The 12,945-nt window shown below is 29.6% G+C and overlaps 1 protein-coding gene across 1 annotated transcript in view; it reads left to right on the forward strand.

Annotated features, from left to right (window-relative positions):
• Positions 1-12,945, forward strand: part of LOC129969333 (serine-enriched protein-like) — a 30,001-nt gene that overhangs the window by 15,582 nt on the left and 1,474 nt on the right. The window contains exons 3-5 of the mRNA XM_056083862.1: positions 836-953; positions 5,266-5,423; positions 9,511-9,768. Coding sequence (XP_055939837.1) covers positions 836-953; positions 5,266-5,423; positions 9,511-9,768 — 534 coding nt within the window. The remainder of the gene's footprint in view (positions 1-835; positions 954-5,265; positions 5,424-9,510; positions 9,769-12,945) is intronic.

Raw genomic sequence — 12,945 nt, forward strand, 5'->3', positions numbered from 1 at the left:
CTGAAGTTGCTTTCTTAAAATTCTTTTCATAAATTTTCTACAGCTTGCTTTCACCTTAATCTGTCGCACTATTTTTTTATCTAGATAAATTCAGGAATAAAGCAACTATATATTTACTAGTAATTTTCGTTAAAAAATAACTACAAATACTATAGTTTTTGATAAAAAAAATTTCTAAACAATTTAAAGCATTTTTTTCTAAGCAAAGATTTTTAAAAAGCAACAGTAGTTTAACTTGGTAGTTAAAAATACAAGGCTTTATGTCGGTTAGAATTGAATTTTTACACGTTTTTTTATAAAATACCAGAAAAAAATTATTACTGTCGTTGGACAGTTTGAATGACATAAATGCAAATTTTAATACATATCCTACTGTTAGTTGAAGTAATAGAATGCTCTGACTAACTAAGATTACATGTTTTTTAATCATTTTCTATCACAAATCTTTCTTGTCTTTAATTGAGATTTTTTAAGTGGGACGGGGGTTGCTTTATTAAATAAATAAATTTTTAAAAATATTAAAAAATGTCAAGTTATTAAAAGTTTATGATGATAAAATTCATAGTTGTTTTCGGAGATGACTGAGCGATTCATTTTCAAAGTTCTTCATAAAACAAAATCTTTGCTGGGGATTGATTGTGTTTATTAGAACCCTATGCCAATGCGAATAAAAACCTACTATAAAAGACGATTAAATAATGATCCCATGAGTGAATGTAAAAACGATTTAACTTATTTGATCAGTTATCTTGGCATTTTATACTCGAAAAAGAAATTGATAAATACTGACTGTTTAGTACTGAATGAGTAGCTTGTGAATTTGATTCTTCTTTAGATGCCTGCTGGTGGCCATCAAACCCTTATTGTAGAAGAATTCGAGCCAGATGTCTTCCGACAACTAATTGAATATATACACACCGGATGCGTCACTTTGCAGGCCAGAACATTGCTAGGTAGGCACTATCTAAGTTTTTAATTAACTACATTTGGAAATCGTCCTTACATCTCATAAGATGGATTAATATGTTTGCTACTATTTACTCATTATTTGTAAAGCATCTATCCAGTGATCATTGTGCATATCGCTTATTTTGCAAACAAAGATGTTTTTTTTAGTAGGTCGTCTAGTACTTTGTCACAATTAACTTCCTACTATTTCCTATCATTGTTTATTATCTGATACAGCTACTTCCGATCATTAAGCTGTATCAGATAATAAACAAAACATCAGATATCAGAATTGGATTGGTTAGAAAATTTTGCAAATGTTAGGAAATTTTGTAAATTTATTCTAAGCGATTCTCATTTATGTTTAATAATGGTAAGTCAAATCTATTTTAAGAATTTTTAACAACATGAAAATGTTGGATAATACACATGTTGCGTGCTCTCCAATTGTGGTCGTGATTTATAAGCCGTTAACTTAATCTAATAGTAATTTCTAACCCTTTAGATACAAGCATATATTTCTAATTAGAAATGAAGTAAAAAATTATATCTCAGAATACTTGAATCAACAAATTTACTCTTGGAAATTATTAAATCTAAATTTTTATGCAGACGAAACAACAAAGTGCATTCGGTCTGCAGCATAGATTTTGAAGAGAAAAATACTCTTGAGCAACATCTTATTCGCTTCACTGCAGAGACGTTACAAAAAGGTTTTTAATATTTTCTTCACTGAAGAAAGATTTTTTAACTTGAGATTTGAGAAGAAATAAAAGATGAAGGATGGTTGATTATAAGTAACCAGTGTGAATGATCTCCTCGTAACTTTCTCGCAAACACTCCAACCTAGATCTTATTTCCCTTACCCTTCCCCAAATAAAATTGAGCCTTGGGTAAAACAACAAATGCCTTGCATATAACTTGATTAAAAATAAATAAATTATCAAAATATAACAATTAATAATAAGAGTAGACTTTTAACAATAAATAAATTTTATTTGTTTCAAAGTGGCCATCATTTGCAGCGATGCAGAGGCGCAAACGCTTATTGAAATTTTCAGCAATGGGCCGCAAGTCTTCTACCTTTAATTTATCTTATTCCCGCCGAAGCCATTGCTTTAGAGAGTTCCAACTTTTATGTCATTTAGTGCAAGCTCTTGACTCCAAAATGGACCATACAAAGCAATCATGAGATGGATATTCGGCGAGAATTGTGTTCATTCTCCAGATGATATCACTTCAGAAAAATGTGCTTTACACCATTCATCTGTTTTTTTAGCCTTGTGAGCTGGTGCCTTTTAGCCTTGAAATTCCCACTTTACATTGCCAAAGTGCGTTTTGGCCCATGGAAATACAAGTTTTTAAAATGTCCCTTTAGTACACTTTTTGATTTATTTTAACGCCCTCATCCACAAAAACCAGAGGTGTTTTGCCACTTGCACAAATTCCTCCCCAGACCATGACCGACTTTGGATTTTTGCAATGTTCACCAATTGCTGAAATGCTTGGAGTGTCTACAGACAAGATTCTGTAGTTCTAGGAGTTATAAGCTTTTGGTCGTTAAAGAGCTACTCACTAGTGCAAAGGAATCTCTCTCAGCGCTGACTTGCGGCCAGTCTCAAAAGATTTCGGCGTCTTTGGAGCCGCGAGAGTTTGTTTTTTTCAGTGAGAAGTTGAACTTTTTGGAATTTGTAAGGCTTAGTCCAAGCTCTAATTTTGCTATTCGTTGTAATCGCTCCCTTATTCCCAGTTCACGAGTGATCTTTATCATGGAAACCCTCGAATTTCATAGAACTTCTTTTTTTTTAATAACCTTACGATTATTCAAAGTATTCACCATACGTTTTTGTTCACTTCCTGGTCTTTGCCCATCATTGCCAAGCACTTTGAAACAATAGATTGCATCAGACACTGTTTGCCGAGGCATATTAAGCAAATGAACGACTTCATACTGTTGTTTCCCTTACTTAAACAACTCTGAAATAGCACAACCATTGCTTGGCATTGTAAAAAAAGCCAAAAAACAATACGTAAATTAAAAGATACATTATAAAATATGTTACAATTGAAGTGGTAAACAAAAAGAAGTGAACAAAAATTAAAAAGAAATTAATTAACTTCTATTCTATGATCTAATAACTTTTTCCCAGTTTTTTTGCCGCACTCTGTATTTTAATGATTTTTTTAATGTTAATTGGCAGTTACGTAAATTTTAATAAATGAAAGTAAAATTATATTTTAAAATTTGATTTTCAGTTAAAAATAACTGAAAACAAATAATTGCTTGATTACAGTTCTTTATTAAAACTTTTCAATATCAAATAAAAATGTTATTTTTATGTTTTATTTCTAGTAATAAGTAATTTAAAATTAATTAGAAAAATTAAAATTTAAGCTACACCTTAAATCATCTCTGCTCAAAATAATTCAAGTTACAGTACTTCCAGTGCTACAATGCAGAACCCTCCATTAATTGCAATGAAGCTTGAATCATTTTCATTATTTCTATAATTATTTATTAGCATATTTCTCTTCCATTGTGAAAAGATAAGGAGTGGGAATCTGTTATTTTCTAATATTCTTGGAAATTTCTTGATGAATTTTTATTTTTTTATTTTATTTCGTCAAATATTTTTTGAAATCTATTAATGAAGCTAGAATCTAAGTAATGAATCCGATATACTGATATATATTTAGCCAACAGGCTGTTAGATGTGCTCCTTTAATCCAAGAAAATGAAACGTATAGAGTAGATAGCAACTTCGTATTTCACATGATAAATAAGAAAATGAAATGAATTAAAACTGCCACTTAAAAAAATGTGCAATTAGATATTAAATGACACGGACATTTATATCATAAGAAATTCAACTCAGATTGAGTTTAGGTAACTAGAAGGTCAGAAAGACAGGAATAGATTGCCCAATCAGCACTCCAGAGCCCCGCCGGTCCAGCCTCACAGGAAAAGGAAAGAGCATAACTTCTCCAAGCAACAAATGAATAGCCCAGGGTACCTAGGGGTGCCACCAGGCCCGTCGTCGCTCTTCCAGTGCGGGTTTATTATGTATTCAAAGTTTGCACACTGCCAGAACAGAAGCAATTAGTTACATTGGTATGTAGCTACATGGATTGATCCACGTTAATAGTGAGAAAGAGTCTATTATACAGAAATTCAACCCAATCATGTGGGGAGAAAGGATAAACGGATTTGTATATCGTGTGGTTGGAAACCATTAAAAATGTTCATGAACATAATGAATAAAAAAAGACATAAGTCTACGAAACCAATACAGCATTAATGTCTATCGTTATTTAAAGTTTAAAAGTACTTTGTAGGGAAACCGTAACTGCCAAATAATATAATTATAGATAAAAACTCAAATAAAATTAAACATTGCCAAGATTCATGGAGAACAAACTAATTGCTAAAGGAGCAATAGCAAATAAAAAGAAGTAAACCACTGTAATTTCTTTTAAATATGCTCTATAATAAAGATTCAAATTTATCAAATCAAAAATTTGCATCTTTGATTTAATCTTACATTCCTGTGAATTTTAAGCAAACACATATATGTTCTATTGATGACGTCTAATCTGAGCTAAGATGCCTTCATTTTGTGTAATATTGAATTTTAAGGAATATTATTACCTAGATACTATTATTAGGCGAGCCATTTTTTAAATTTATCAATGTTTTCATAAAAATAAGCACAATGTTGCATTTTGTGTATGCATTAATTTTTATTCCATTCTTTCTTTCTTCTTCGTGAGTAGCAAAAAGCAATACAAAAGCATTCTCGCTTTGGGCATTGAAAAATTGAAAGCATTCGTCTTACATAACGCGGACAACATAGGCTATTTTAAGTTGTTCTGAAAATGTCCTGATCTTTCCGTTTCCAATTTCTTTCTTCGGGATTACGTCAAAGCAACATGTATGTGTCAGCTACGTTGAATGAATTCTTGAATCGTGTTACCAATTCTTTTCCGAACATAGATAATGATACGTGACTCCTCAGTGAAGAATTCAACATCATATAAATACATTTGCGTATCATGAAAAAGACGCATAGAATTGTCAGAAAAAAAAGACAAGAAAGGAAAGCGAACTATTTCTGTTTCTATATGAGATACTAGTTATTTTTAAAACTGTAATACTTTTTGAAATATAACTCGTTAAAACCTGCCGTATACACTATTCAATGAATTATCTGATTTCTTTGGTATTTTAATATCCAAAATTAGAATTAATTGATGCACTTTATTACTTTTCTATATATGTCTAATATGCAAATTTTATCCTCATACTTCATTTAACAGGTTTGATGAATGCTGCAGACTACTACGGCTTAGACGAGCTCCGGAAAGCCTGTATGGGTTTTGTGCAAGCTTGCATAAATGTGGACACCGTCTGTGCTCTATTAGCTTCAGCAGAAAAATATATACAGTACAAATGCACAAAATCTCTTGTTCAAAAGGTAAAGAATATTTAAAAAGCGAATGAAATTAACAAAATAAAAAAGAATAAAATTGACAAAAGTGTAAATTAAGAATATGAAATTACGAACTTCAATGTCATTTAACAGAGCGAAATCGCAATTGTTTGCATTAAGTTAAATTAAGTTTTAAAATGATCACCAACAGAGATAATAGAAACAAAAGCCAATTTTGTAATGAAAATAGGAAATTAATTTCATTTAATTTTTAAAATGAAAGTAGCAAGTTCGGCTAATAAAATTATACTATATAATTAATATCCATATCAATTTTAAGTCTTCTCTACAGTTATAATTCTTTAAAAGCATCTTGGGAAAGAATAAAATTAATATCCCACACTATATTCTCGACTCTGAAATTATTTGAATAAACTAAGAGGGAGTACTATCCGAAATTCCATACCTCCATCCATGGCAGAGCATACTTTCCTTCCTTTGCAATCATGTTGTTAGTACGATAGAGTTTGGCAACAGTTTGAATGAGTGGCCGTTGGTAAACTTCTTGCAATATAGCTATTGTGGATTAACTGCTAATTTTGTTTATTCTAATTCAGGGGCAAACAAATACAAACTAAAACTATTTTTCTTCTATTTCTATTCATGGAATTCTTGTATTTGTTTTTTTTTCTTTCCGTATAGCCAGTCAATTTTATGATGCAAAGCATATCTATCATATTATATTTTTCATTCCAAAACTTTTGAAATATTATATTTCCGCTCCTGTTCGAAGACATTTCATTTAACTTAAATGATAAATGGACACGCGCTTACCAAAGACGTACTCGGTTTATTTAAAAAAATAATTTCCTCTTTAAAGCGCATATCATACAATTGGCAAATACCTATGAACATCCGTTATTATTTCTTAGTCTTTCTCTTACTATTTACGAAATCGATAACTTGCTGTTGAACCACTAAATACTTTTTGTCGTTCTCAAAATAGCTCTTTAGTCGTGTTTGAATGTTTCAAATCATTTCAAAAGAGAAAAAACAAAGCAGCATTTATGAAATTTTTAATATCAGCTATCATGTTAAAATATACAGGATATCTCAAAAACTTTGACCACGGTTTTTATTCCTTAATTGATCATAGACATATACTGTAAATTACAAAGTTGCGTAAAAAAAGATACAAAATGTTATGAAATCGATTAAAATTTTCAGGCGATTAAACCTTAAAAAATACAAAATGTAAATTTTTATACGGACCCCGTACAAAAAAATTCCCAGTAAATAAAATATGCCCCATCCTCTAATAAAGTCATGTACAAAATTTCAAAATTGTATCATGAAAATTCTCAAAGATATGTTAAAACAAAGTTGGAGAAGGATCAATCACAAATTAAAATGCATATGTTTACAGCTTCAGTGCAGATGACGCGACACAGGAACTCATCATAAGAAAATTAAATATGCTTCATATCTTTAGTTTTAAATAAAAATTTTAAAATCTATGCTTCCTGAAAAATGTTTTAAAATTTTATATCATGAATTACAGAATATAATTTAAAAATAGCACAGTCAGTGAACTTGAAAAAAATCTTAGGTAATCTTTCATTAAAGTAATCTTTCCTTATGTAATCTTTCCTTTAAGTTATTATTTCTACAAATTTTTAATACTTTTGAACCAATAAATAATAAAATTATTATTTATTTATTCAATCATTACTTTCTTTGTAATTTGTGTACGACTCCTAAAACACGAACATCCGACATGATTTTTTTCTCTTTACGAACTCATATCCTGGCTTCGAAATGTTGTTTATGTCAGCATTTATGTAGTTTCATATCTTTGAGACTTTTTGAGATAAAATGCTGAAATTTTGTACTTGACCTTATTAGAGGATGCGGCACATTTTACTTATTGGTAATTTTTTTGTACGGGATCAGTATAAAAATTTAAATTTTGTATTTTTTAAAGTTTAATTCCCTGAAAACTTTAATTGATTTCATAGCAATTTGCACCTTTTTTTACGCAATTAACTTTACTTGGTAATTTACAGTATCAAGTGGTGACCAAAATTGTGGATACTCTTGAAAATCGTTATGTTCTCTAACTTTCAATGCTTATAGAAAATGTTGCCTTTCATAAAATGCAAACTCTTACATATCATTTTAAAGAGAATTTAGTTCTGATTTCAATACAAAAAGCAAAATACATATATTTTCAATAAAAAAGTCATTCTTATTTTAATCAGAATAACAAACAGAATGATGAAGTGGATTGTAATTTCTAAATTTAATAACAAATCACTTTTCTTCTTCTGGGAATCAATCAAATTTTAATAACTGCTAGCAGAAGCTGGCATCATGTTTAAAGTTGGAACAAGTCATTTTTGGATTTTTTTTTGTAGAAAAAATATTGTTTTTTTATGTAATCAAATTGCAAGTCAGAATTTTTTTTCAACTTTTTAATATATAGTTGGAATTTTCGTAAACATTTCGCAATTTAGTAAATATTTAGTAAAGAAGTATTAACTTCAAATAAAAGAATATATTGGAGGCCTAGAAAGAGAACAAAGATTATTGTGTTACATGAATGTGGTCTTTCATATGCTGAAATTGCAAAATAGGTGGGTGGTTCAGTGACTACATCTGGAATCCGAAAGCTTAGTTTACGGTATCAGGAAACAAATTCAATAAAAAAAACAAAGCAGGAAATGGATGAAACAGGTGCACCACATTTGTTGATGACAGAGGAATAAAAATACTATGTCTCCAAGACAAAAGAATGTCACCAGAGACCATCAGAAATCAATTGAATAATACTGGGCGTTTCTGTCAGTTCCAGGACAATCAAGAGAAGATTATTAGATGTTAGACTAAGAGGTAGAATTCCTCGAAAAAAGCCTTATTTCAATTTACAGCAACGCATAGAAAGATTATAGTGGGCAAAGGAACAAATTAATTGAATAAATGATCAGTGATCACAAGTTATACGGAGTGATGAAACAAATACATTGTTATTTGGTAGTGATGACGAAAATATGTAAGACGTAGAATAGGCAAAGAGCTACATCCTGACTGCATTCAGGCAACTATGAAGAACTCAAGTTAGTGTTATGATTTGGTCATGCATGTCAGCAGACGGTATTGGTCTACTTCATGCTATCGATGGGACATTAAATGCAAGAAAATACATCGACACTATTCTAGAGTCAAAACTTACACCTTCCATCAGTGAACTCTTTCCCAATAATACATAATTCATTTTTAAGTAGGATTCAGCTTCTTGTCATACAGCAAAAATATCGACAGAGTGGTTTAGTATAAAGAGCACTGAATTATTATCATGGCCAGAAAATAGTCCTGGCATCAAAATTATTGAGAACTTATGGCACCATTTGAAAACATTTGTAGATATGAAGCGTTCATCAAATAAAAGAAATTAATTGAGGTTATAATTGTTTCCTGGCATCATGCAACAATGAAGGAAGAGTTTAAAACTCTCTTCATCTCAATAAATCATCAGAGTGAAGTTGTAATAAAAAATAAAGGCTACTCTACTAAGTACTGAGAACTCACTGCAGACATCAGCATCTAATGTATCTCGGTAATTATTGCCACTCAACTTTTTTTATTGCAAATATTTGAATTTTGTTTTTTGTATTGAAATTAGCATTAAATTCTCTTTAAAATGATATATAAAAGTTTGCATTTTGTGAAACGTTACATTTTCCATAAGCATACAAAGTTGGAAAACATAAAAATTTATAATTGTCCAGAATTTTGGCCACCACTGTATGTCTACGATCAATATTTCAGGAATAAAAGCCGCGGTCAAGGTTTTTGAGACACCCTGTATATGCAAGATTTAGCACCATAAATTGCGTTCACTTCTAATACTCAGAAAACTGATTAATTTAATTAATTCTTAAAGTTAATATCACATATCGAATCTTCTTTTTCAAGATTAATAGCATGTTATTCAAAGATTAAAAATAACTAGATTAAATTTTTTATAGTTGATTTACTGAAGTAAACAATATCAATTAGATTGATCTCAAACGCGATTGCATAAAAATTATTATATTGTAATCCTTTTATAGAAAACTAAATTTTTTTCCAGGTTCTGGAATTCGTAGACTCACATGGGGATGATGTTCTAAGTCTGGGTTCTTTTGCTTTGCTCCCGGAACATGTTGTTCGATTAATTCTATCAAGGGAAGAACTGCAAGCGGACGAACTGACGAAATTCCAAGCCGCTGCACACTGGAGCAGAAGATTTTGTGATTCGGAACCGGGTGCCGATCTCAGGGAAGTGATGTCCAATTTCCTCGAGTGTATAGAATTCTACAAAATTCCAGCGGGAGTTTTGATGAGAGAGGTAAAAAAGCTAAAATATTTTATTTCTGGTTACATCTAGACTAATGAAATTTTAAATTAATTTCCTCAATCATTTTGTAAAGGTAATGGTTCAAAAATTGACAGATATTATCTTCGGATCGATAAAAGTAACAAATTATTCGAAGGAACTGGAATTTCTAATCCCTGTTTATGAAGAAAAGACTGTCGAGAATTTTGAATAACTCTTAAATCAAGCGTTAGGATTTTAGGATTACGGATTTTAGTTGAATTTATCTTGATAAGTTAGGAGATATCGATACAGTGAAATTTGTTAAAGCCACTTTATTTTTCATTGATTTTTATCTCTGTTTCATTCTTTTCTTTTATTCTTCTTAGAAAATGCACTCTTTTAAATGGGAATTAGATGCTAATTCGTCAGAACCAGAGAATAATATTTTTTTCATATCAATATGTCCTCGTTTTGGTGTATCATGGAAGTTGAGAGTGACTTTCTAGTCAAGTGTTGTCCATATCATTTGACTAGGATTCAGAATTATGAGGTACATTCCAAAATAGCCCTCATTTAGCTTCAAAATGGAATATTAATCTAACTAAAATGAAAAATTACTTAATTTTTGAATAGCAGTGCATATTTTAACACAAACAGTGGAGCTTTTTATTTTCTTTAAATTAGTTATCTACATTTTTAAAAGGAATGGTTTACGTGTTTTTGTATCTGCAATGTCCAAACAAATTTGTCACATTTACAACCATTAATTTAATGCACAGATAGGCCTAATGTTGTTTTAATTCCTCTCAGATTTTATATGCTAAAATTTAATGAAGCCAAATCGTTATTGAATATTATGTGGTTGTTTTGAGCGGTTATTTTTTCATGTATTTTTCTGTAGTATAGTATGATCAGTACTTTTCTGTAGAACTCGGAGTATATTCTGTATTTCTAAGATAACAAATAACTGTGTTTCTAAAGAGATATAATCTGAATCTCTGCGAACATGTGGCTTTTGATTTGCACTTCTGTTCAAAATTTCTTGAATTTTAAGAAATTTTAAAAGATTTCTGCTTTCTTTACTTTTTCAAATTTCTTGACGTTATTATCTAAATATCTCTCTATGACCAGAGAGTTCCAAGCATCTTTTTTATTGATTTTTAATTAGTTGTTTCCTTGATTAATTCATAGATCCTCTTCGTTAGTCCATAGCAGAAAACACAGATCCTTAAGAACTTTATTGATTTGACTTGGATTCAAATTAAGAAAACAAAACCATGAATATTATTCTGGCAGTCTAATTTAAATTCGAATAACATTGTTTGCACAAACTTTCAAATTTCATTCTCTCTTTCTCTGTTTTTCAAAAAGTCTATCTTCCTTTTCAGTTATTTATTTCGATTTTTACTCTTTGTATTTTCAGGAAAGACCATTGCCACGAAGGAAAAAAAACAGTAGAAAATCAGTAATAATTTTTAACTCTTTTAAGTTCTGCTGGTGTGATAATAAACTATTGTAAAAGTTTCGATTTTAAACAAGTTAAACAAAAACAAGCTTAATATTACAGACTGATTTGTTTCAAATTAATTACATAATTTTTTATTGAATTATCTTATTATCGTATATTTAATGCCATAATTTTTTTAATAATAAATATGCTATTTGCTTAGAGTTATTTTATTCAATATTTTTCAATCTGGTTATATCTAACGCAACTACTAATATTACAAATGCGAACAGCTATGGTTTGTAATTTTTTGTAGGTTTGTTTCTTGTTATTTATCGGTTACATCATTGTTAATCTTCAAAACTATATTTTTCAGCCCTTCATTCGTATTTTTCTTGAAAAATTCAAAGATAAAATTGAAGTTTAACTATAAATACCACAAATTTCCATATACGGGAATAAAATTACACAGTGTCAAAATTTAGAAGAAACATTGAAAGGGAAATTGTCTGAAAAGTAGATTTTGAAGCGATTCAAAAATTTCCATGAAATTTAAATTTGTGTAAATATTAATTAATTAACTAAGCATCTCAAACTATCAACTGGTTCGCCAGAAATATTGTTTATATTTGTTCACAGATAAATCGTTTAGATACAATTTCATGTCTATCATTCCACCAAATCGTTTGATATTAAAGTCGTATTACTTACTTCTATTTACTGTGTACATGAATTTTTCTAATATAGACAGTCCATGGGCCATCAAATATCATCATGGGCTATTAAACGTCATGGTTTATTAAGTAAGTAAATATGCGATTCATCTATTTTCTAAATTTCGTGATATTGTAACTTCACATTTTTTCTGTCTTGTAAACTACACAGACACATATTCAACAGAATCCTTCTCTCTTAGCTTTCAACAATGGAAAAAAAATCACAGATTAAATTTTTGATAAAATAATGAAAACTATATGAATTTCAGGGCAACCAAGTTTCAGGCAAATTTATTGTTAGAAATTAGATAAAAAATACTTTTAGAAAGTTGTCAAAATTTAGAGAAAAATTTTAATAATTATTAAACTGATATCATAAAAAAAACAATTTTTTTAAATTTTGAAGCTGAGTAAAATTTATTTTTGTCCATTAATATTTTTGAAGTTAACACAGAAAACGAGATGGCCTCCAATTAACTTTTCAACAGATTAATTTTTTATTACTTAAAATTCTGATTAAAATTATTCAAAAATCGCTCAGAGGTGTACATTCCTACTCCCCAAAGTATACATGCTCTAAATATGATAGTTTTGGATCGAACGTTCTGTCCTATCGAGCGCCAACACACACACATTCATCTTTATTATTAATATAGATTTAAGTCCTATAATAGTGAAAATATTTAATAATTGTTCGCATTGATACGCAAAATTTATTATATAAATGTAGTAATGCAATCGAAAACCAATTACTGCTTGATAGATTGTTGCAACCAACAATTAAATAAATAAAATTTTAAAAAAATCTTATCCAATTTATAATAAATTGCTTATAATGAAATAATTAATTTTGGAAAAAAAATGGAGTGTTAAGATTTTATCTGTGATTGTTTGTTCAGATAATCATATATTTTAAGATGCATATTTTAAAATGTTTGCTGATTGCTCAACATAATCCATTTACAAACGTTCAAACCGAAATAATTATGTCAGACAGCCTTTTCTGTTTAGATAAAAAGAGAATATTTGCACCATATAGCCTGA

Source organism: Argiope bruennichi, chromosome 5 (genome assembly GCF_947563725.1).
Source record: "Argiope bruennichi chromosome 5, qqArgBrue1.1, whole genome shotgun sequence".
NCBI lineage: Eukaryota > Metazoa > Arthropoda > Arachnida > Araneae > Araneidae > Argiope > Argiope bruennichi.